The 26199-nt window shown below is 43.8% G+C and overlaps 1 protein-coding gene across 1 annotated transcript in view; it reads right to left on the reverse strand.

Moving 5' to 3' along the window:
• Positions 1-615: 615 nt before the first annotated feature.
• The window catches only part of Lsg1 (large 60S subunit nuclear export GTPase 1), a 29920-nt gene continuing 4336 nt past the window's right edge, over positions 616-26199 (reverse strand). The window contains exons 3-14 of the mRNA XM_041647189.1: positions 22279-22399; positions 21618-21704; positions 20617-20703; positions 13369-13429; positions 12122-12286; positions 9925-10323; positions 8257-8358; positions 8031-8174; positions 7147-7270; positions 5191-5270; positions 4548-4721; positions 616-1952 (exon numbers count right to left, since the gene is read on the reverse strand). Of these exons, the coding sequence (XP_041503123.1) occupies positions 1773-1952; positions 4548-4721; positions 5191-5270; positions 7147-7270; positions 8031-8174; positions 8257-8358; positions 9925-10323; positions 12122-12286; positions 13369-13429; positions 20617-20703; positions 21618-21704; positions 22279-22399 (1724 nt within the window). The 3' untranslated portion in view covers positions 616-1772. The remainder of the gene's footprint in view (positions 1953-4547; positions 4722-5190; positions 5271-7146; positions 7271-8030; positions 8175-8256; positions 8359-9924; positions 10324-12121; positions 12287-13368; positions 13430-20616; positions 20704-21617; positions 21705-22278; positions 22400-26199) is intronic.

Below are 26199 nucleotides of genomic sequence, written 5' to 3' on the forward strand. Positions count from 1 at the left end.
TAGCCATGGTATATCAAGCGAGACTAGGCAGCTCGCCGCCTATTAAGGCTGGACGAGGCAATCCAGTAGGAGGGAAGGGTCCCAAAAGCAGGTAACAGTCAGACAGCCCCTGCTCCCACTGTTAGGAGTCCCACAAGACCAAGCTACACAACTGTAACAATATGCAGGGAGTCGAGGTCTGTCCCACGCAGGCTCCCTCGTTGGTTCAGTCTCTGTGAGCCCCTATGAGCCTGTTAGTTGATTCTGTGGGTTTTCTTGTGGTGTCCTTGGCCCCACTGGCTCCTACAATCCTTCCTCCCCTAATTTTGGTTTCTTTATGGATTGTTTTCCTGTTACAAGGCAACTGGTTGATAAATATTTGCTAACTGTAGTTTCTTATTGGGTGTGGTGCTCACACCTGTAGTCCAGCTCTTAGGAGACGGAGGTGGGGATGGCTTGAGTGAGTATGCTCCAGGCACTCGACGGGGACAGTGAGGGGGATGAAGAGAAGTCAGATACACAGACACACACAAGAACAGGAGTCAGGGGCTGGCGAGATGGCTCAGTGGTTAAGAGCACTGACTGCTCTTCCAGAGGTCCTGAGTTCAATTCCCAGCAACCACATGGTGGCTCACAACCATCTGTAATGAGATCTGGTGCCCCCTTCTGGTGTGCAGGTGTACATGGAAGGAATGTTGTATACATAATAAATAAATAAATCTTTAACAAAAAAAAGAACTGGAGTCAGGTGGGTGGAGCTTGCTGATGGAGAAACCACAGCACCCTCGAAGCTCATCCTGAGACAGGGTTATTACAGAGCTGAACGAGGAGGCGGGGTTTAGGGTATATAGCAGGATCAAGGACACAGGTGTAGCTAGCCTCTGGAGGAGCAATCTTTGGACCATAAACTGTTCAGAGGGAGAAAGCTACTATGGATATTTTCTACATCAACATCTGCACACAGGCCAGAAGGGAAACCTCTGCATTTCCCCTCAGGGTGAGGCCCAGGGGCTGGCAAAAGGCTCTGAGGTCCTTGACATGGCTGTGCCTACTACACAGCACACATTCACTCACTCAGGGCTTTCTCTGCTTCCTAGAGGTGACCCTAAGTGGTGGTTTGAATGAAAAGGGCTCCGTAGGCTCACAGATTTGAATGCTTGGTCCCCCGTTGGTAGAACGGTTTGGAAAGGAGTAGTGTGTCACTGGGGGTGGGATCTGAGGTTTCTAAAGCCCACTCCATTCCCAGTCAGCTCTTTCTGCCTGTGAACCATATCCATGGATGTGTGCCTGGTACCCATCAAGGCCAGAAGAGGTTGTTGGATCCCCTGAAACAGGAGTTATAGATGGCTGTGAGCTGCCATGTGGGTGCTAGGAACCAAACCTGGGTCCTCAGGAAGAGCAACCAGGACTCGTAACTGCTGAGTCATCTCTCCAGACCCTTCCCTAGTCATATTTTGGCAAATTAAAATTATAACATGAAATGTATGAATGGCAGCTTACTTATTTAAGCCAATAAAAATATCAATTGGTGGAAAATTAATTTTAGTAACTTCAAAATCAAAGTTAATATGCATTTGTATGTATGTTTACACACACATCCATCAGTCTTCTGCAGGTCACTTCTGGGGGCACCTCGGTAACTACTACAGCCACAGTCGGTGCTTCCAAAGGCTGTCAGTTGTCAAGACTTCCGGTGCAATCCACAGCGCCAGTGTCTGGAGAGCCCCATGCACAGCAGTGGCTCTGGTCCTTGTCCACCTGCACAGTGCAGACGCCATTTCTGTAGAGCCAGTTCACATATCCAGGTGCTTGTAGAGCCTACGACTTTTCTCTTTTTTATTTCTGTTGCCATGTTTTTTCCAGGGCTTCCCAGTCACGTTCTCAGCACTCACAGCAGCTGCGGTCAGAGGGCCACTCCCAGGTTTGTAGCCCATCACAGCCTGGACCCCTCTGGTCAGTGCTCTGACATTCTCCTGTGAGGAAACACGGGAGACATGAGCAGACTTCTCAGGACCAGGAGCAAGTCACTCAGCGCACGGCTCTCCTCTGGCTTCCACCTCACTCCCTGCCCTCACGCTAGGCCTCCCAGCACTCCCTCTTAGCTCACCTCTTTCCCAGCCTTCCTTGCTGAGTGTTTAGTCCAGTAGCTTCCAATCATCTAAAACCATCCAAACCCCTCATAATTCAAACTATTTCCTGGGAATTTCTACTTTTTTTTTTTCTTTTTTGAGTCAGGGTCTTACTGTGTAGTCCAAGCAAATCTTGAATTCCCAGTTCTCTGCCTTTGGAGCGCTGGGATTTTAGGTGTACCCCAACATAGAGCTTGAAGCTCCATGGATGTCAAGTCCTTCAGCTCACACTAGACACTGACGCTCAAGAAATATTCAGTTTATTTATAATATGAATAAAAATTATAAAGTAATATCCCAGGACTGACACACACAGTAAAATATTACTCTTAGGGGTGAAGGTTTAGATATAGACAATAATTTAAGGTGAAAATAGATTTGCTTTCTCATGCAATGCCTTCAGAAATCTCTGCAAACTGAATGTCCTGTAGGACACTTGTGGACACTGGGAACCAAACCCAGGTTCCCTGCGAGAGCAACATAGGTTCTTAGCCACTGAGCCATCTCTCCAGGCCCCATTTAAGAAGATTGAAAATGTGTATTAAACACAACCAAACGACTTAACTCTTGTACATAAACCTGACATTGAAAAAAATGCTACCAGCTGCTGGGTGTGGTGGGGCACACTTTTAAACCCAACACTTGGAAGAGGTAGGTGGATCTCTGTGAGTTCGAGGCCAGCCTGGTCTACAGAGTGAGTTCCAAGACAACCAGGTTGTTATACAGAAAAACCCCGTCTTGAAAAAAAATAAAAAAAAACAAAAAAACAAAACCAACCAACCAACCAAGCAAAGAAAAAGAAAAATCTATCAGTTATGATGAAGTGATTCAAGTTACTAATATTCACTCGCTTATTTTTTATGTGTGCATGTGCATGCCTATCTGTGGAAGAGAAGACGCTTATGTGTAGATGTGGCAGCAGACCGCGCGTCCTGGGATCACCGCTGTGCACCACACCTTGTTTGGGGTGTATACAGAAGTCTTCGGCATGTGGAGGCACACATGGGATGTGGAGGTGGAAGGATCCAGAGTTCAAGACCAGGACGGTCACATAAGATCTTGTTTCATCCCCCTAAACACACACACATACACACCACCACCACCACCAACAAAAACCTCTTACAACTTGTTTCTGTACAGGAAATGCACAGGCACCCGAGTCTGTGAAATGCTGCTGTTCATCACAAAGCGCCAGGGAAATAAAAGCTGAGCCAGAGACGACTTGAGATAGCTGAAACAGCACCAACAGACGGCAAGCACAGCACAGATGTGGAGCATGAAACCCACAGCCATGTCTAGACGGTATGGTTGCACCCCACGAGCCAAAAGCACAGCTTTACAAATGATCGAAGCACTCCAGTTCTGCAGTGCTCACTCCCGAGATGTGAAAACACACACACACAAATATACACATGCATACCTAGCCTAGTTATATTAGCCAAAATGTGAAAACAACCCAAATGTCTACCAACTGGTGAATGGCATGTCTTTACAGCAACTTATTTGTAGTAAAAGGAATGACGTATGGACACATGCTCTATCACAGACAGACCAAGAAACAGCTAAGCTAAGGAACAGAAGATCACAGCATGACTTCACTCATGTGATATGTCCAGAGCAGACAACCCCACATACAGAGAAAGAGCGGATTAGTGGCTGACACGGGAAACAGAAAGTGAGTGGATGTCAACGGCATGGGGTTTCTTTCTGGAGTGATAAAATTCTAAACTGGTGGTAACGGCTGCGCAAACGTGAGCATAATATAAACTGTGTGTGGAGCCAGATGTGACGATGCACATCTGTAATCTCAGCACTAGAGAAGCTAAGGTCAGCTAGACTCACAAAGCAAGACCCAAAAGTAAAAAAGTGGGGTCAGAGAGAGATCTCAGTGGGGTACCTATTGCAGAGGACCCAGGTTCAATATCAGCACCCACACGGTGGCTCACAACCATCAGTAACTCCACTACAGGGGATCTGATACCCTCATCTGATTTCCACAGACACACACAATGCAGGGAAAACATTCATACACATATAAAGAAACGTGTGTTATGAAGGCTAGGAGAGGGTATTAAATCCCCAGACCTGGAGTTACAGGTGAGCCTCATGATGTGGGTGCTGGGAATCAAACTCAGGTTCTCTGGAAGAGCGAGTGCTTTTAATCACTGAGCTGCCTTTCCAGTTCACTAGATGCTAAAAATAATAAATATTTTGAATATATTTTTTTTTTTTTGATTTTCGAGACAGTGTTTCTCCGTAGCTTTTGGTTCCTGTCCTGGAACTAGCTCTTCTAGACCAGGCTGGACTCGAACTCACAGAGATTCGCCTGCCTCTGCCTCCCGAGTGCTGGGATTAAAGGCATGCACCACCACCGCCCGGCTAATATTTTGAATTTTTAAATGCATTGGATAAGAGTTAAATACAGCCTCTTTTTCTTACCTGATGGAAAAAGGTTTTGTCGACTACATTTTCAATCTGTTTGGCTTTCTGGTTTCTGCCCAGCTGCTGCCGTACTTCTTCACCCTTTGTTTTGTTCTCCAGGAGCTGCTGGTGCTGATGCTGAAAGGTCACAGGGTCTCTCCCAGGAGGAGGGTGGCAGTACAGCAGCTTTCCCTGCAGCGAAACAGCATGCTGTAACCGCCTTACCCCGAGAGGGTTAGGTCTTCACGGCAAGTGTCAACCGGGCAGAGGGTGGAGCAGCTTTCTGTTGCTGCAACTGCAGGGCCCTGACTCTGACACCCAGCTCCTCCCAGGGCCCTGGAGTCGCTACTCTTCCTTCTCTGTGACCTTATTCACCTGCTCGTCATTTCTACTAAGTAGTCTTCAATGTTCTTCTATGTGAGGACACACTAGTCCTGGGAACATCAGGTGAGAGTCTGAAATCAAGGTCACTTTGGAGGGCTAGGGCTGAGTGCTGGAGCACCTGTCCAGCATGTGTGAGGCCCACAGGTCAAGCGCTAGCACCACTAGAAACAGCCCACTGGGCATCAGTCCATCTCCTTACCAGGCTGTCATGAGCTAAGAACTCAGGGTAGGGAAAAGAAAGCTTGCTTACTCAGGGCAATAGAACAAGTTCACTTACTCTGACGTAGTCCTTTAGGATGTAACGTGCAGATCGAGGCTGGTCTGGTTGTCCATGTGCTGTCATGAATCCTCGCATGCCTGTGAGAGAAACCAACTGTGTGAGAGCTCAGTTAGGAGTTGACACAACAGGCGTGACCTTGCTGATGTGCACTGGGTCTCTTCCCACAGCCCTATGAGAAACTAATTTCCTCTCACCGTGAAACACACTTCATCATCATCATCATCAACATTTGCTAAGGCAGAGCAGACTCTGCAGCTTATAATATCTAACCACTTAGCACTGTGACAGGCACGTTTGGTTTCTCATCATTAGTTATTCCTTCTAACCCCGATTTCAGGCATTTACTCATGGAGGTGACCTGCAGGAGAATATTATCTGCAGAACAAAAGACAACATAGCAAACTCCCTAATTTAATAGCTACATCTGATTGTCAGCTTCCCAAACATACCAAGAGGATCGCTCTTATTCTCTCTCACTGTGAGTAGCAAGGAGAGAGCACAGCTGTTTTTGTAGAAAGGGCTGGGTTCAAAACTCAGCCCATGTGCAAACTAGCTTTTAAATTTAGAAGAAAAGATCTAGTTACATACAGAACAACAAAAAGCTTTATAAATTAAGACAGAAACAATGCATAGAAACAAACAAACCAAACCCCCATGATTTCTAGAAGCAATATAAAAGGTCAACAAACTTGGGGAAAAAAATTATACCCCAACATCCACCCCATCTATGAACTGCTGGAGCATGTAAAGGGCCGGACCTCCAGACCAAAGCTGCAGGATCTCCACAACACAAGGCTACAACAGGATATCTAAGAGGAGTCCCAGTGAGGGCCCAGTATCGAGGGTGTAGCAGAAGCAGGTCTCAAACCAGACCAATGACTCACTGCAACGAACACTTGTGAGTGAAGATGTATGGACTATACAGGTATACTGTGTGACTCACTGTATCTTCTACACTAAGACTTTAGTTTTTGCTTTTTGGATAGAATCAGAATGCATGATGTGAAATCTATAAAGAATCGATAAAAAGTTAAGAGAAAATATTTCAACTTCACCAACATTTAAAGAAATACAAAGCAGGGTTGGAGAGATGGCTTGGCAGTTAAGAGCACAGGCCGCTCTTCAGAGGACCTGCTCCCATTCCCAGCACCCACACGGTGCCTCACACCTGCCTGTAACTCTAGTTCCAGGGCATTCACTGCCTCCTCAGGCACTAGGCACACACATGATTCACAGACATGTTTGTAGGCAAAACAGAAAATAAAATCTTAAAAAAAAACTTAAGAAAGAGAGAGATAAAGTAGCTGAGTTTGTGGCACACACCAAAAATTCCAGCACTCAGTGGGCAAAGGCAGGCAATCTGTGAGATCTAGGCTGGCCAGGGTTACAGCGAAGCTGCCTCAGACAAAGACAAAAATCAAAGAAATACAAAGTAGGCACTGGAGAAAGGGTTGGGTAGCAAAGAGCGTGTGCAGCTCCTACAGAGGACTCAAGGGATCCAAGTTCAATTCCCAGCACCCATTCTGAGCGGTTCACAATCACAGTAGCTTCAGCTCCAAGGAGGCTCCAATGCCTCTGACTATCAGGGGCACCAGCACTCATGTACATATAACCTCATGCATATACATAAGTTAAAACAATACAGCTTAAAAAGAAACACAAAATAAAATTGGAGGACCTTGGAAGTGCCTTTAAAATTCATGGCCAGAGGCTTTAGTCTACAGAGCTTTGGACAGCAGTAGAGCAACTGTACACGTGTGGTCGTTTGTTCCTGCAAACAGGAAATACCGACGATAGGTAAGCATCAGATGAAATTCAGTACTTATGTCATTAGAATGAAACGGGGGTGGTTGTGGAGGTGTGGTTCATGCTAGCCCTGGGTTGGATGCCTAGTGACCCTTTCCAGACTTCTATGAACCATTTGCCCATTATTTAAAATGACAGCCAACTCACATCCATAAGCTGTTAGCAGCTCTTCTGAGGTTGGAGGTCGGCAGGGATCTTCATCTTCTCTAGGTTTTATAATGTTAATACCATAGGTAGCTTCCAAAACACGTCGTGGGATATTCTGGCAAACGTAAACTTGTCAAGGAATCCACTCTTGAATTGACTGTGCTCCCACATCATCCAAACACACTATTTTGCTGCTTCTGACACATGTTCTCCCTCTAAGCAGAGTATAGTTATTTATTCATTTAAACAGCTTTACACGTCAATGATCACTTTAAATGCATTCTTTAAAATAACAAGGCTGGATAGTGGGGGGCGCACACCTTTAATCCCAGCATTCGAGAGGCAGAGACAGGCAGATTTCTATGAGATTTCTGGCCTACAAAGTGACTTCCAGAGCAGTCAGGACTACACAGAGAAACCCTGTCTGTAAAAACAATTAAAAACAAACAAACAAAACATCTCTACAAAGATGGTTAAGTGGTCAAAAACACTCGCTACTCTTGCAGAGGACCAGGGCTCGCTTCTTGGCACCTACAAAGCAGCTCACGATTGTCTGTAACTTTAGTTCCAGGGGATCCAATGTTCTCTTCTGATTTTCAAGGGTACGAGGCATGCAAGAGGTACACAGACATATAGACACACAAATACACATATAAAAATAAATAAATCTAAAAAAATTATCTAAGAAACAGACCTTAACAATATTAATTTAAGGAACAATATTATAAACAAACCCTAACTTTGAGAGACTATTCTAATGGAGATACAAAGGACCATGTCTTTGCTTCCAATGCCTACAATTATACTGTTAGAAGGTAATGCCCTAAAAATTCTCAAAGCCTTACACATTAAAAACCAGAGTGGTCCTGAAACAGAAAGGATATTAGTGATACGGGTGGAACGTGATCTCTCATCTGGTCAATTGGGAGAATCCCATTGCAAATCATCTCTGCTTTGGTAGACACAAAGGACGGCATCACCAGGCCCGGGCAGTCACACAGGCAGAGGCCAGGCTCCACATACAGAGTCTGAAAGACACAAACAGCTATGATGGACATATGGCGAGTGGAAGGGAAGAGAAACAGCACTGTGGCGAAGAACTTCCTGTACCTGGAAATGCTTGGTGTGGCCAGGCGTGGCAGACACAGACACTTTCTTGTTGCCCATGATAGTGTTGATGGTTGAGCTCTTCCCAACATTAGGATAGCCCACCTGGAAGACAACCAGAAGTTATCTGAGGGGTAGTAATGTTCACCTTTCATTCTCTTGGCTTTACAAACTCAGACTCAGCTCTGACACATGGCACAGGCGTATGGATTATTTTTCTGCAGACTTTGCTGTTGCCCACAATATCCTCATGCCCTCTGCCTGCCCCTAACGTTCCATTTGTAGGCAAACTTCACTGTTCCCACTGCATCTTTAACAAGGGGTGAGCTGAGCGTCAGGAAACAATAATTACAAGCTGTGAACATCTGAAAACTCCCAGGCTTTTTAGTCCGGGCCAACAGAAGGTGGCAGGCTATGCAGAGGTGTTGTAGACTAGGGAGCTAAGTTTCGTCCGGATGATGCCCTGAATTAAGAATTCAGAAAGCTAGAAATCGAAGACACATGTAGAGAAACCTGGTTTTCTGATACACATGGGAACAAATTTTTGGCACAGAGAATATAGCCTTAAAACTCAGAGAAATTAAGAAATTTTCTGTGTTCAGGTTAGTTCTACTGTGAAATTGGGAATTACACCATGCCTGCCTAACTCCAAAGGCAGGTCTGTAGCAAGAACAATACACAAAAACACCATTTACTTCATCTTTCTTTTTAATTAAGATTTTAACTTTTATTTATGTGTAAGAGCGTTTTACCTTCATTTATATGTGTGTACCACATGCAGGCAATACCCAGAGGCCAGAAGAGGGTTGAGATTCCTTGGAACTGGGATTAGAGACAGCTGTGATCTGTCATGTGGGTGCTGGGAACCAAATCCAGGTCCTGTGTAAAAGGAGCCAGTGCTCTCGGTTGCTGAGTCATCTCTGTAGACCCTACATTGTAAGTAGGCCTCCTGTTTTATTTTAGGTGATGGGACTCAGGAAAGAGTCTAAATACAATGAGGATTAGTTACACCTAATTTTAGCTGAAGAGCTGAGAGACTACATACCTGCTGCGACCTTCCACGGTTTTGTTTCCCTGGAAAGATCTTTAGTATAAATGTCTTCTCTAACAGTTTATGTGTCCTTAGCCAAGGATGGGTCATCTAGAGCCGTGCTGTGTACCCTAGAGCCATGCAGTATCCTTGGGGTGTGGGCAGTTCCACAGTCACCTTCAGAATTAGGTAATATAGTTGGGATCTGATCTACTTTTTACCATTTCTGTTATGTTTATGCAATGAAAATATCTGTCATGGTTTGCCTTCCCAGGACTGAATTCTTCCTAATGGCATATGGAACAGTATAATCTGGCAAGGATCACAGGATGTCAACAGAGCACAGCACTAAAGTCTGGCAACAACATCAAAAACTTACTCTTGTCTCTCAGTGACAAAGAACTGAGCTGGAAGAAGATCATAGAATACATTTAATATAAACATGTATGTAAACACTATAAACCCAGAAATGTTTCCTTTGAGTTGGATCCTGGTCCTCATCCCATGATGCCAGGGGCAACAAGTAGGCAGCACGCTCCCTATGACGCCAGAAGCCTGACTCTCTGGGGTATGTGTAGCTATGAAGGGCAGGGAAAGAAGACGCTCATGTGGTGCTAGCTTCATGATCTACTCCATCTTACCAGCCCAACAGTTAGCTGTCCATCCTTCACCTTCTTCCCCGTATGCAGCTTCTTAAAGAGCTCCAGTAGGTCCTGCTTTGACACCAGCTGGCTACAATTGTTCATTTGCTGGTTTTCTGGTTTTTCCCTGTTCTGAGTCTCAGAATCGACAGGACAGTGTTCTTTCCAGTCCTGAGCACAGCCCTCCTCGTCCTCCTCCTCCTCAGGGCTGCTGTCTTCTGAGCACGTCTGCCAGTCCTCCTCCTCCTCCTGACAGTCCTCATACTCACTGCTATCCTCGTCACTTGCGGACTCCTCACCAAGTGAGAGCCAATTTCTGCGTGGAAGTTCATTCTCATCCGAACTGGAATTTTCAGACTCAATTCTGCTGGCTTCTTCAGCAACACTATTTTCTTGGTCCTGATAAAATAAGAATCACAAACCTTCAGACCTGTGTAAGTGTACTTGTCACTCAGGGGACTAGTTACAGAAGGAGAACAGGAAATGTGCTGGAGACAGGCATGTGGATCACAGGGGCGCAGCACAGCAATCTGTCCACACGAGCGCACAGGCGGATGGGCTATCAGCAGAGTGCCCTTGGGAGGGCAAGAGAGGCAGACCTTGGCTCTGGTTGCGCTGTTTCTGCTGTGCTATGACTGAGTTTTTGCATATGAAGCAAGACTATACCACCAAGCTATACTCCAACCTTGCTTTGCTTTTATAATTGCTTTGCAAGTCAAAAAGTACTACGGAGCAGAAGCTTGTGTATGAAACTCTGGAATAGCAAAATTTCATTTCAGACTGGCTATTATTGTTATTGCTACTACTACTGCTACTACTAATAGACTAATAGATACAGGGTCTTACTATGTAGACTAGGCTGGCCTTGAACCCACTGGGGTTTGCCTGCCTCTGCCCCCAAGGGCTGGGATTAAAGACATGCACCCTTAAAGGCAAGCACTTTACTCACTGAGCTTTCTTCCCAGCTCTAGAATCTATCCACATATGTCCTAGCAGAAAACACATGGAATAAATATGTTCAATTAGGTACCATCAATTTTAGTGGTAGTCCCAAGATGAAAGTCCAAAAAATACTATGTATGAGATTATCGGAAGGGAAAAAATGTATAGGAACGAACCAAGCAGACAGAGAATAAATTTTCAGATCAAAGAATAGGGAGTAACTTAGCTTCAGAAAGGAAGAACTTTCCGAAGTCACAGATGAGAAAGGAATATGTTGCCTGGTCTTAAGGCAGTTGTCATTGCTAGTGTTAGGGACTAGAGCCTTCTTTCTGCATGCTTGGCAGACACTTCTACTGAGTTACAGCCTTAGCCCAAAACAGTCAGTGGGAGATAACATGACTATCTGACAGGAAGTGGAGGAAGGAATTTCTTCTTTCAATTGGAGCTAAGAGCTCAGTAAATTATGAGCTCATTTAGGAAAAAGTGTTATATTCATAGAATCTACTTTTTGGCTGGGCGGGGGGGGGGGGGAGACAGGGTCTTCTTGTGTAGTCCCTGGCTGTCACGGGACTCTACGTACATCAGGATAGTTCCAAACTCAGAGAGATACTTCCGACTATGCTGGGATTGAAGGTGTCCTCCACAACACCCAGCCTGCATAGCACCTACATAACCATCAAAGTCAAAAGATGACTGATAGAGAAAAAAGAAGGGGAATATTACTTCTAAATAGAGAAAAAAGAAGGGGAATATTACTTCTAAATAGAGAAAAAAGAAGGGGAATATTACTTCTAAATGTCTTCAAAATATCAAAGATCCCATGATCTTTGTTGTTTTAGTAAAATCTGGATTAAAGGTAAAAGAAATAGCATAATTTATCTTAATTCAAGTTGAGTTTGTCTTAAAAACAAACCAGACCCTGATAAACCACGACAAGCTACCACATCCTTTAGCTGTACAGTGTACACTGAGAAGTTTCTCTTAAAATAAGCAAATACAAAACCACTATGAAACTTCTTTACGGTTCCACAAGTGACACTGGGCATCTCCAATTATCCAAAATCACAAAATATCGGTATGATTTGATTAAAGATTCTAAGTATTTTCCATAGTCTATCCTACGAACACAGCACTAGGGGAGGGAACTCCCCATACAAAAGTAACTCTTACAAACTACCAATATAAACAAAGCACATCAATCAAATCAAAGTAATTCCTTAAATCCACCTTAAGAAAGGCCCCCAGTCCTTGTTACCTTAGAGTGAAGGGTTTCTCCCAAAGCTGACCAGAAAATAACCTTCACACCTTCTTTTTCAAAGTGTGAGGCCCAGGCAAGGCGCTGTTCAGCGGTCAACAAGTCTGCCTTGTTTATCAGGATAACATTCTCCTTAGCGGTATCTATCTCCTTCACGTAACATTCCTGTAAAGACAAAGGCAATTTCAGTCTGTTCAAACAAGTGAGACAAACACTGGGTTAATTACACTGGAGATTCCCAATTCAAGTTTTTATGACCTCCCCTACTTTAAATTACTCTCTCTCTATTTTGGGTTTTCAAGACAGGGTTTCTCTGTGTAGCCCCAGCTGCCCTAGAACTTGCTCTGGAGGCAGGCTGGCCTTGAACTCACAGAGATCCACCTGCCTCTTGCACCCTAGTGCTGGGATTGAAGGTGTGCACCACTGCTACCAACACCTGGCTTAAACCACTTTCCTTAACATTTTTATTATCGTGTGTGCACAATGTGTGTACATGCAAACATATGACACAGCATATATGTGGAGGTCAGAGGAGAACTAGGAGTCAGTTCTATTGGTCCCACTTTACATGGTTTCAAAAGGGGTCAAACTTAGGTCACCAGGCTTATGTAGCAAGTGCCTTCACACCTGCTGAGCCACATCAAAGGAGGTCCTTAAATCACTTTCTAATTTAAATATTGGAAATTTTGATACATTCTACTAATTGATCCTTTCTGTGAGCTCTGAAAAGAACTTTAAAAGAATCATTACAATTTCTGTTACTCATAAGTTTAGAGGAATCATTACAGTTGTTCTAATGAAAATATGCACATCACATATGTAAGGAGTTTCATGGGTTCACGCATTACATCATTTTAAGTGATCCTTATGCCTTAGTACTACTCTGTATAAGCTTAGCTCATTTGTAAGATAGCATAGGTGTAACGATATGTGAAAGCAAAGTATTTAGTGTGATGCATTAAAAAGTGACTGGAATATCTTTAAAAACAGCAATATGCCATCCTGACTGCTGTCTCCTGAAAACAAGCAACCAGCAAATGACTAGCAATAAAGTACCTTCCAGCCCAGCAGCTAGAACACAGCAGGCAAATTTCTGTGCTTCCTACAGATGAAACAAGTGCTGGAGCAAACCTCTGACCTTGCACAGAGAGGGAAGCCAGAGAAGACAGAATGCTTGCTCAGTTACTGTTGTGAGGAAATCTTTCCTCTCTTTACTGTCCCAAGGATCTAAATCAAACTTTACTTACCAAATCCTCACATCTAAACAGGAGTGGGTTTCGAGCATCTACTATCTGGACCACAATATCACTGGGGGAAAAAGTGAGACAATCTAGTTACTGTAAAGTAAAAGCGACCACTGACTGACACAGTGCTTAGCACAGAAACTCACAACAGGTTAAAGCACAGAGATCAGGTTTCTGTGGAATGCTCAGCCACATTTCCCATATATCCCATTTCCTTGCCTCAATGTTCAGGAACCCTTGAGGAAGAGGGGACAGAAAGATTGTAAGGGCTAGAAGCTGAGAACCAGGGTGAAGCCATGTCTTCTAGATACAGCAGGACCAGTACACTCATGAACTTGGCAGCATAGCTGTCTGCACAAGACCTGAGCAAGATCAAGCCGGTCACCATTTCTGCTTAGAATAGGACGGGGGCTCATGAACTCTTCCTGTAGCCAAGGGACTAATGACATCTGAAGGTTTCAGGAGGCTCAGTTTTCTTTATGTGTAGCCCCTGGTCCATCCTCCTTGCTCCAGTGGAGGTCCTCATAACCATGAGTATATGGGAAGCACAAACTGGACTCAGTGGGTTATCGAAAAAATTGTATGTATGACATTCTCAAATTAGAAAAACATTAAAAAAGGAACCACTGCCATATATTAATATAATAATAGGAAATACTTTCCATACATTAAGTAGCTGACATACTAATTCCTTAAGGCTTATTATTTCCAGTTTCTATAACGTATATTATAATTATATAATCTGCCCCAAATCAGCTAATAAGCAATGAAGCCAGAATGGTTACCCAGGCAGTCTGGACCAGAGGCCACTCTCTTCAACAGTCTACTGTTCTAGTTTCGCTTAGAGGACTCAATGACATTTTGTTGATAACCTTCTACTACTTCTTTTAGTAACATTGGGTCAGATAAGAGCATCCTAACTACCTCAAGGTGAAGTTTTCTAAGTTTTCAGTCTGATCTGAATTCACACTCATCACTTGTTGCCAGCTCCCATTACAAGCCAGTATTGTATTTAAACCCAAGGTTCCAGAGAGGAGAGCACACACCTAGTCAATGATCACCCACAGGTTTGGCGGATGTGTTTAAACAGTAAAATACAACTAAGTGTCAGCTTAAGGTACCACAGTGAAGCACGGATGTTAAGTCTACATGTAAGATGTCTGTCCACATGTAAGATGTGACAGTAAGACAGCTTTCTCCAGCTGACAGCAAGCCTCTCCAGTTCAGCCAGATGCAAAAGGGACACACAGGCCAGCATGCTGCACACTGCAGCGTTTTCCTCCTTAGAACATTGACTTCCTGTCTCTCAGAGGCCCCTCCCTTCCTTCAGCCTTTGTGCCTAGAAACATGGTCAGGGCATGTGGCTACCACTGGAAAGAGATTAATTGCAGATGCAATGCCCCTATAGAGCTCCCACCAAATTCTAATTTGGTCAGCAAACTTTGTTCTTTGAGAAAAAGAATTCACTATGTTGGTCTCGAACTATATCTGCTGTGTTTACCTCACAACTATGGGATTAAAGGCAAGTGCTGGCTTAGATTGGCTAATTTTTAACAAACTGTTTTAAACTTCTCTAATTAAGCCATTTCAGTATCTCCCTCAGGGTGAACCTCACTTTCAAAACCACATTAAGCTAAATGACTGCAAAAACTAAGCCTAAACCACAACAAGACAAACAAAACACTAGCTCTATCTACCAACACAGAGAGGGATAAACAGCTTCCAATCTCAGGAGGAGGACACTCCAGGCTAGCCTGCGGGAGGCATTTGGCAGCAGTACAGGAGAAACGCCTCACTGGAACAGAATGTTCTTCGCCCGAGCCTCAGCCACTTTCCTGCATTTCCTCCGTGTTATGTATCAAATCTTTTTTGATAACTGCTGTTGAAATTAAAGAGACAGATGGCTTAGTCAGACTGTTAGCAAACAGGAGACATATGCCATAGGAAAGACATCAATAAAATATTTCCTATTAATGATGTGGCAGCAGTCACTTCACTAATATTTCTGGATAATTCAGGACTATTTCTATGTGATACCAGCCATACTGTGTAATTAAAACATACTGCTATATTAAGGAATGGGTTGGTAAGATGTCTCAGCTGGTAAAAGTGCTTGTTGTCGTCTGATAAACTGATAACGTTGACCCATATGGTGCAGGATAAAACCAATTCTCACAATTCTCTGATTTCCACAGGTGTGCCACGGTAGTCAATGTCTGTCCCTACCATGTGCATATTCATAAATAGTTAAACGTAATGAAAAAAAATTTAAAAAGGAAATACAGTAATAGTTCAGCAAGTAACACTATACTCCAACTGAACCTCCAATTTTTAACATGTACAGGCTCTCTTGGGGAAACCCAGATGCTAACTTAGGGGCATAAAAAGTAACTAGAGTACAACTTGTTTGTCATGGAGGACTGAATACACATGGTTGCTTTTGTGTGTCCGCCCCCCCCCCCCCCCCCCCCCCCGTCTTACAACCTACTAGAACAAAAGTAATGACCCTCATTAAAGAACAAGAATGACAGCCACCAGAAAATGTCTCATCAGGGGGAAGTAAGGCTGTTTATGTCATAGCGGCCCAAGCAAGGGCTGAGCACAGACTGTAAGGAGCCTGAACAGCAGGTTTCCAGGTTGGTTTGCGGTTCCAGCTCAGCCACCCAACAGCACTCTTTACTGTGGACCAGATGGGGAAGGGAGGGGATGCATGTGAGGGGAGAGATCAGACATAAAGTGCCGTGAAGATGCCTGCTCCCCTCTGCCACACCTTCCTGGAAATTTTTTTTTTTTTTGAAAGATTTTCCCAGTTTGGTGCAGCATATGCTTTAAGGCATGTCTAAGAATTCTCTAAATTTCATTGTTATGTCATCATGGCTCCCCCCTTTCCTCTAATTACTGGTGAGTCTTTTCTTTCATTGGCAAAGAACTTGTTCATCTTTATCATTTTTTTTGAAAAAAATCAACTCTATTTCATTGATTTTCCCCCATTTCCATTTCATTAATTTTGGCCCTGACTTTAATTATTTCTTTTCATCTACTGATTTGGGGTTTGGTTTGTTCTTGTTTTCCCAACTCTATGAAGTGTATCTTTAAGCTATTTGATTGTTTTTTTCTTTTTTTGTATTTTGAGGTAGGACTCAAAGGTGCCACAGCCACGTTGCACAAGTCTTTAATCCCAGTGCTTGGGAGACGGAGACAGGAAGAGCTCTGTGACTTCAAGTCCAGTCTGGTCCACAGCACTGAGCTCCAGGCCAGCTGTTGCTACATAGAAAGACCCTCTCTCAAAACAAGTAAGCAAAATTCAAGATTTTTAAAGTATGTATTTTATGTGGGTTTATGTAAGCGTGTGTGTTCCACAGAACACATATGAAGGTGAGAAGGACCCTTTTGGGAACTACTTCTCTCCTTCCTGCTTCTATCTTTTGAGCGCCAAGATTATGGGCAGGTAGGGCAGTGGTGGTGCACACCTTTAATCTCAGCACTTGGGAGGCAGAGGCAGCCAGATCTCTGTTGAGTCTGAGGATAGCATGGCCTACAAAGTGAATTCCAGACACCCAAGGCTACATTACATGGAAAAACCCTGTCTCGAAAAAACAAAAACCAAAAAATAAAAACAATAACAAAGATTATAGGCAGTACCATGCTAGGGTGGCTTGAGTAAAAATGGCCCCCAGAGGCTCCTGGATCTGAATGCTTGGTTATCAGGGAGTGGCACCACTTTAGATGGGTTGGGGTGTGGTCTTGTTGGAGGAAGTGTCACTGGGGGTTGGCTTTGGCTTTTCAAAAGCCCAAGCCAATCTTGGTGTCTCTCCCTGCTGCATGTGAGTCTAGATGTAGAACTATCAGCTATTTCTCTAGCTGCCTCTGTGCCACTATGTTCCCCACCATGATGAGAATAAACCAAACCAATGAAACTATAAGCAAGCCCCAATTAAATGCTTTCTTTTACAAGAGTTGCCATGGTTATGGTGTCTCCTCACAGCAAAAGAACACTGGCTAAGACACCAAGTCCAGTTGTGTAGTGTTGAGGATCAAAGCCAGGAGTCTGTACACGATAGGCAAGCACTCTTCAACAGAGCTACAGTCTTAGACCCCTACTCAGTTTTGTTTGTTTTTGAGACAGGGTCTCGTGTTGTAGCTGTGGTTGACCTGGAGCTCACTTTGCAAACCAGGCTGGTCTTGAACTCAGGAACTCAAGAGATCCAGCTGCCTCTACCTCTGGAGAGCTGGGATTAAAGATATTTGCCACCACGTGTTCTCCTTCCCCAATTCCTTAATGTAGGCACTTAGAACTGGCTTTTGCCATAGATTTGGGTATGCTGTGTTTTCATTTTCATCCCTTTTATTTTTCATTTTTTAACTTTTCTAAGAAACACACAGGTTTTAATGAGTAAAGGTGTTTGCCATCAAACCTGAGTACACAATTTCAGTCCTCTAGGTCCCACATGGTGGAAGTAGAGAACCAACTTCTTGAAGTTGATCTCTGACCATACATGCATGTGGCACACATGCACAATGTAATAAATGTAAAAAAAAATACAACAAAAAACCCTGACAGGCACTAAGGAAAGATCTTAAGAGTATTCCAAACAAATATAACTAATCCCTGCCCAGTCTCTCTACAGAGAGGTTCACCACTAAGCAAACTATATCTAAACAGCTTTGTAATACTTCATTCTTAAATATGAATGGATAAAAAATGCCTGTCATTTCAGGAAGCCTCATACGTAAACAGCAGAAGCCAGGATAAACAGCAAAATGAACTAGGAGGAAAGACAGTCTGAACTACAGGAAAGCCTGTGGACGGTGTTTTCTATCAAGGCCAACAGTGCAGCGCTGCAGAGCTGTGCCCCCTTCTCTTTGGAAATAAACACACACACCCTCAACTGCTGCGGAAGCTCTGAAGGACGCAGGTCCATTCCGCACAGCAAAGCTCCCCATGGGAAGGGGACAGAATCTCCAAGCTCAGCAGAGCCTAAGACTTAAGAGGAGTTTATGCACACCCAGCCACCAGCAGCAAACCTCTGCCACTGGGAGGTACAGCGGCTTTAAAAAGCTGAGGCGCCACTCGCCCCTTCTCATGGTTTTAAGAATATTCACAAAGCTCTGCCACCATCACTACCTAACTCTTGAAGGTTTTCAATATCATAAAAGAAAATACATTTTTTACAAGTTAAATTTAAGTCTTAATTAAATAAACCTGTTTCTGACTGTTCTTCCTAGGTATATTTTATAAACACAACTCGAATGTCTCTTACTAAATCCTTGAAAGTAATTCAGAAACTCTTTGAGAAAAACATATCCTTCTAACCAAACAGAAGAGGAGAAATAGAGAATGATAATTCAGGAATTCTCCTTGGTGGATGTGGAAAGGAATGAGTCTTCCTTCCACCCCAACTCATCAAAAAACAAACGAACAACAACAACAACAAAACAATTTAAAAAAGTCACTTGGGTCGGGTGTGGTGGTGCACTACTTTAATCCCAGCACTCAGGAGGGAGAGGCAGGCGGATCTCTGAAGTTGAGGCTAGCCTGGTCTACAAAATGAGTTCCAGGAGAGCGAGGATTACACCTGTCCCCAAACAAAAATAAAACCACACTCGGTTGTCCTCAGTCCTGAGAAATCACGCCTTTTCCCTTCTCTCTAGACTCATCCTGCCCTGGTCTCTCACTAGGTGCCACGTGTTGAGCTTGAGGGAGCATTTCTCTCCTCCATGTGTCCCTGGAGCGTGGCCGAGCAGTCTCCCTCACAGCACACACCTCTGAAGCTGTGCTTTTCGGTGCCTGTTTTCCATATTACCAGGAGGAACTCAACGCATATTTGCTGAAGTAATCACAGGTGCTCCAGAATTCACCTCATACAAACATTTATTATTTACTCATTTTAAGACTTATTTTTATTTTATGTGTGCTGCCTTGAAGGCCAGGAGAGGGTGCTGGCTCCACAGGAATTGGAGTTAAGAGACAGTTGGGAGCCGGGTGGTGGTGGCGCACGCCTTTAATCCCAGCACTCGGGAGGCAGAGGCAGACGGATCTCTGTGAGTTCGAGGCCAGCCTGGTCTACAAGAGCTAGTTCCAGGACAGGAATCAAAAAGCTACGGAGAAACCCTGTCTCGAAAAATCCAAAAAAAAAAAAAAAAAAAAAAAAAAAAAAAGAGAGAGACAGTTGTGAGCTGCCATGTGGTGCTGGGAACTGAACCCAGGTCTTCTGTAAGTCCATTAAGTGCTCCTAAGTGTTGAGCCATCTTGCCAGCACTATCACTATTCTTACACACTTGTCAAATGTACTCATCTAATAACTGTACACACCCACCTCCCCTGGCACTGAAGAATGATCTTAGGATCTTACACACCTAGGTAAGTATTCTAAAATTACTTCCTCAGACCTAAAAAAGCAACTACAATTTAAATGAAATATAATATTTTCAGTTTTTTGTTATTGTTGTTTGGTTTTTCGAGATAGGGTTTTTCTGTAGCTTTGGAGCCTGTTCTGGAACTAGCTCTTGTAGACTAGGCCTGCCTCTGCCTCTTGAGTGCTGAGATTAAAGGCATGCCCAGCTTTCAGGTTTTTTTTAAAAAAGGTATGTGTGTTAAACTGTGTGTATGTGTCTTTGTGAGTGTATGCAGGTGCCCATCAAGGACAGACTCCTGGAACTAGAGTTACAAGTAGTTGTGAGTGATCTAATATGAGTGTTAGGAACCAAACCTTAAGCAGCAAGAGCTTCTAACTGCTCAGTTATTGTTCCAGTCCTATATATTCAGTTTTTACATTTTTTAAATTTATATTTTTATTTTCTATATGTATTGCTGTTTTGCCATGGGTATCGGGGTCCCCTGGAACTGGAGCTACAATATAGATGCTGGGAATTGAACCTAGATCCTCTGGAAGAGCAGTCAGCACTCTTAACCACTGAGCCATCTCTCCAGGCTCCAGGTTTTAATGTTTTAAAATGAATTTCTCTGAAAATTCCATCCATGCATATAATGCATTCTGATTATGTTCTCTTTCCTTCTCTTAGCTCCACCCCAGCCTATAAACACTTCTCTTTCCCAGATTTAGGCTTTTGGTTTAGTTTTGTGATTGTTTATAGTTTAGCCAGGGCCACTGTCTGGTTTTCATAGTTTTCAACAGCTCATTGTGTAACTTAATCTCGCTCCTGCTGGATCCAGAGCCGGGAGCACATGTCAACACTGCAGTCAGTCACATCACTGCAATGTCTCCATTAAACACGGAAAACATTACTCACCTTCTCTCAATGACCCTCCAGAGCTGGCGCCAGAAGTCCAAATTTCGTTCAAAGGGAGTCAATATCAACTTTTGTTCCTCTTCTAGCCTGGCTTTAGAATGAGAAGGTCACATCTCTATCTGATCATAATAGTTTTAATGAATTATAAACACTCAAATTCATTACATTAAAAAGACACATATACAAATACTGCAAATTATTATGTTGTTTAGGATACTGGGGATTAGACTTAAGGTTTGCACATGACAACCAAGTGCTCTTATCATTCAGCCACATCCCAGCCCTCCTTTTACTTTTTTTGTAACCTAGGAAGGCCTTGGAATTGCAGGCCTACACCAGGCTCTGTCCAATTATTTTAATGTATTTATTATTGAGTCAATACAAGAATTCCACCAAATTCAAATTATATCCTTATACCGCAGAAGGTTCTCTCCCACAACTCTCACAGAAGAATGCTCAGAGGACCCGAGTTAAGAGCACCAGCTGCCCCTGCAGAACATGCGCATGGCAGCTCACAGCTGCCAGTTCCAGGGGATCGGATGCCCTCTTCAGACCTCTGCTGGCAATATATGCACATGGTGCGTACACACGCTCAGGCAAACACAAACACATAATAAGAAAAGACTAGGAATGGAGCAGAATAACCACTAAGAACCTTTGTGCACAGCCCTACACCCTGCAATGCTGTCTATTCACACACCAAAATCCACTTGGAATAGACACTACCGCCCCCCCCCCCCCCAAATGCATTTTATTTATTTACTTTGTGTGCATGCTTAGAGGTCAACAGACATGCGGGAGCTGGTTCTGTCGTTCCACCCTGTGGGTCCTGAGACCTGAACACAGACCATCAAGCCTGGCAGAGCTTCTACCTGCGGAGCTATCTCACCAGCCCCAGGATTTCCCTTTTAAAAGAATCAATTTCAGGAGGCAAATGGCAATGCAAGCGAAAACGCCCAAACCCAGGGCTTCCAGACAAATCTTCAGAGTCCAATACTCACCGGACAAGCTGGCGTCTCCATTTTAGGAAGTTATCTCTCTCTGCCTGCTTCAGTTCTTCTGGGCTAGTTTTTCTGTCCCAATTTGGTCTGGAACAATCACAGAAAGGATTTTATATATAATACCAAAATAAAAAGAGAATTTGGATATAAATGGCAGTTAAGAAGGAAGCAGGAAAATTATGAACTAAGAATATATTCAGTGGTTATGTCTTTTTTTTTTTTAAAAAATAAGTTATCATTTTATGTGTATGACTGTTTTTGCCTGCATGTATGTCTGTGCGCCGTGTGTGTGCCTGGTGCCGTGCGTGAGGAGGCTAGAAGAGGGTATCACATGCCCCAGAACTGGAATTACAGAAAGCTATGGGCTGCCATGTGGGTGCTGGGAATTGAGTCTGGTCCTTTAGAAGAACAGTCAGCTCTTGACCACTGAGCCATCTCTGCAGCCCCATTCTATGTCAACTTTTTTCAGGGGACGGGGGTGTTGAGACAGGGTTTCTCTCTGTAGCTCTCGCTGTCCTGGAACTCACTCTGTAGATCAGGCTGGCCTCGAACTAGGAGAGCTGCTGGTCTCTGCCTCCCAAGTGCTAGGATGAAAGGCATGCGCCACCACCACCTAGCCCGTCCTATGTCTTCTAATAATCTAAATTCTTGTTCAACTTACCTCCTCGGTATACACAAGAACTGTCTGTTTTCTTCATGGAGTTTCTTAATTCTCTGGCTCTCCTCAAAAGACAGCAGTCCAGTTCTAGCCTCAGGGAGCACAAACTTGATATTAAGCTTCTCTGTTCACAGAAAAGAAAAGCGCTATTAGTCAAGATGCAGTTCAGAGGCTGAGGATGCCCCTCAGTTGCTGCAGTGCCTGCCTAGTGGATGACGGGGAGGAGTGGTACACACCTGCGATCCCAGCACTTGTGAGTGGGGGCAGGAGGACCAGTTCAGGAATTCAAACTGAGTTTGAGGCTAGTCTGGGATACATGAGATTCTGACTCAAAATCCAAAAAAGGTAATTTAAAATACTGAATGCTGATCATTTTGATACTTGAATACTAACCACTCCCTAAAACAGAACTTAAGCTTTCTTAGGTTAATCTCTAAATTAATACACAGATAACTTTACAAGAAAAAGAGATCTTTACTACCTCACTAAAACTCCCCAAAAGCTGACTTCTTTGGGTGCTATGTTATGAGTCTATATGGTGAACGGACTTCATGGAAATAGCAACAGCAACAATGAGAAAGGGTTATAAAGATTCAGTGTAAGTTTCCTCCTTTTACCTATGCAGAATAGTTTTAAGCTAAGAGGAGTAGAGGCAAAGATTTAGCAAAAGATATTGCATTAGAACAAGCAAACTACTATGGCTGTAATTTATACAAGATACATATTAATGGTCACCATTAATGACTATATCACATTAAAAACAAAAAACAACAAAGCAGGCGATCTCGTGTGAACTAGTAATAGAGAGATGTATGCTCTAGGGCTCTAACATGTAGGCTGCTCACCGCTCAGCCAACACCTGGACTACATGAGAAGAGAACCCGAGAAGGCAGCCACGCTTCCTCCTGAAGTGGCAAGCGAAGTCTCTATTTCAAAGCTAACATCTTCAACAACAATGCTCTTCACTTGAGCAAGGACTGCAGCCTGCTACCCCTCTCAAACCATCACAATTCATAAGATCCTGCAGTCCTGTAGCCTATACTACCGCTAACCCACTAGACTCTCAGTATCAACCACTCCTCATACCTGCTGCTTCTATGGTGTTAGCTTCTCCGTCTAATGGTGACTGCCCACTGCACCCCTATTTAGCCCCTTGATTCCTGCCTTTCTCCCAGCCTACTGCGTATCATTGAAAGGTAATTTTTTCAGTGATTAACTGTAATTACGTACTGTCCATCCTTAACCACTGCTGGTTCCTTACTCCACTGTACCCTAAACTCTACCTACCTGCTTTTGTTTCTATGTGTTACGAGATGTGTACTGCTACAGGAAATGGCACCATAAAATGGTGACCTGGCACGGCAATGGTTAGGCTGAGACCCCAGCCTTCTTATGGAAGGAGGAACTCGTTCTAGCTCTTGGTTAACCTGCCCCAGTCCCTAAGTGGCAACTGTTCTGAACTTCCCTTTCCTGAGGACAGCCTTGTCATCAGCCTCACAAAGAGACAATGGAAGCTGAGAGATGCGTACCGTGGCTCCACACGTCCCTAGATGTCCCACCTTTAATCCCTTTGTCCCACCCCAGAGGAAACTGTGCTCCTTCCCTGGCAGGAACTGACCTTTCCAGATGTTTCCAACCTCATTTTAGTCTCACCTTCCTCCAGTCTAAAAACCCGTCCTGCCCCTTAGTCACCTGTTTTACTTTTAACCACACAATTGCAAAGGAAGCTCTCCCTGTAAACCTTCCCTCTGACCCACCTCCAACCTTCTCTCTGCCACTCCAAGTCCTAGAATTCAATCCCTTGAATTAAACATGTAGTCTTCTGAGTCACTTTTTCTAAAATTCACATACGCCTTACACTTTTATTTATGGGGGTGGGGAGTATGGTACGCGTAGAGGTCAGAAGACAGCTTGATGGAGGAGGGTTTCTCCTTCTACATGTGGGTCCTGGGGACCTAACACACAGTGTGAGGGTGACAGGAGTGCTTCATCCACATCTGCAGCCTGCTCAGGTATTGTGAATGGGCCCACACTAAACATACTGCCCTACAACCTAGTCTTTTCGTCTGACAATAGGCTTTGGAGATCCTTCATGGTAACACCTGGAGTTAATCTGTTCAGCTGCTGCTCAACAGTTCAGCCTGTCCACACCAGAGCAGCGGTCTCCCTGCTGATAGAGCACTTCAGCTCCCACACTTTCCCAGTCAGCTGCAACACTTTCTATGCCTTTGTTACAAATGGAAATTCTTTGGTCTAGACCTGACTTGCTGAATCAGAGGTTCCAGAGGAAGAGCCAGGAGTGTGTTTATGAACAAGGCCTTTGGGTAATTGCTGCCTAGTAACAGGAGAAGAACACCTCAGAGCATTTGGGGAGAAGCAGCATGCTAGTTCACAGAGAAGAACCCCTCAGAGCACTCGTGGAGAAGCGGCATGCTGGTTCACGACGTACACTTCCAGCTCCTCACTCATCCTGCAAACCCAACAATCTTCTTTTCAGAAGGACAGGGTCTCACTGTGTAGCACTGGCTGTCCTGGACTCACTATGAAGACAATCTGGTCCATCTCAGAGATCCACTTTCCTTACTGGGATTAAAAGTGTGTGCTGTTTTTCAACCCATATAACATAATCCATGATTCTTTCATTCTCATTCTTTCTCGCCCACTCACCTAAAAAACTACAATAAAATGGTCTGGCAAAAGGTACTAAGAGCCTTTTAAAAATTCAGCTTTATAAGCCAGGCGATGGTGGCGCACGCCTTTAATCCCAGCACTCGGGAGGCAGAGGCAGGCGGATCTCTGGGAGTTCGAGACCAGCCTGGTCTACAGAGCTAGTTCCAGGACAGGCTCCAAAGCCACAGAGAAATCCTGTCTCGAAAAAAAAAAAAAAAAACCAAAACAAAACAAAAACAACAACAACAAAAAAAAAAACTAAAAAAAAAATTCAGCTTTATGGAGGTAATCCACATTTAAACAGAAATCTCAAAAAGAAATGTTTGTCTATTAGCAGGTACTTCCCATTCTCTATTCTGTCTTTGTAAATATGCCTATTCTGGACTTTTCATATCAGTAGGATCCTATGTTTTTAGTCTTTCTGGTGCTGATCACTGAACTCAGGACTTTGCACATGCTTGGCAATTTTTCTACCACTGAATCATATCCCCAGTTCAGAATGTTTTAAAAGGTCCTGAGTGGTACAGTCCACATCAGAACTTCCCTCCTATTCATGGTCAAATAATACTCCACTGTATATATGTATCACATCTTGTTCATCCAATCATTAGCTAATGGAGATCAGGGTGCTTTCATTTTGCTTTTTAATGGCAAATGATATAACCTAGAATATCCATGTCCAAGTATTCATGTAGACATGATTTTGGTTATCTTGGGTATATATCCAATAGGGGAACTGCTGGATCACATGGCAATTTCATTTCACCTTTTGAGAAACTGCCAACATAACTTTAAGGAGCTGCACTATCTGCAAACGATGGATGAGTTCCAGTTTCTCCACAGCCTCACCAACATCTGTTAACAGTCTTTGTGATGTCATCCACGGCCAAGGGTGAGGGAACTGTGACAGGGAAAGCCCAGGAGTTTACTCAGCTCCTTGCTCTTTGCCAGCTTTGTCCAGCAGGCCTGGCTCATTCTTGCACCCAACATTCCTGTCCGCACTCCTTCCTCCAGTTCTGACTCGCTTCTTTATTTGACTAAGATATGTCTCCGAATTCATCTTTCTTCCTTAAAACCACCAGTCAACTTTTAGAACACTCAAGTCTTGTACAACAATTATGGAAAACAGAAAAAAAGGTTCCTCAAAAAATTGAATATAGGGCCAAGGTGGTGGCACATGCTTATAATCCCAGCACTTAGGATGGTGAGACAGGAGGATCACAAGCTTGGGATAAGACTGGGTTACACAGCAAG

This window comes from Microtus oregoni, unplaced genomic scaffold (genome assembly GCF_018167655.1).
Source record: "Microtus oregoni isolate MIOR12 unplaced genomic scaffold, Mior012 000162F_ref0000463, whole genome shotgun sequence".
Lineage (NCBI taxonomy): Eukaryota > Metazoa > Chordata > Mammalia > Rodentia > Cricetidae > Microtus > Microtus oregoni.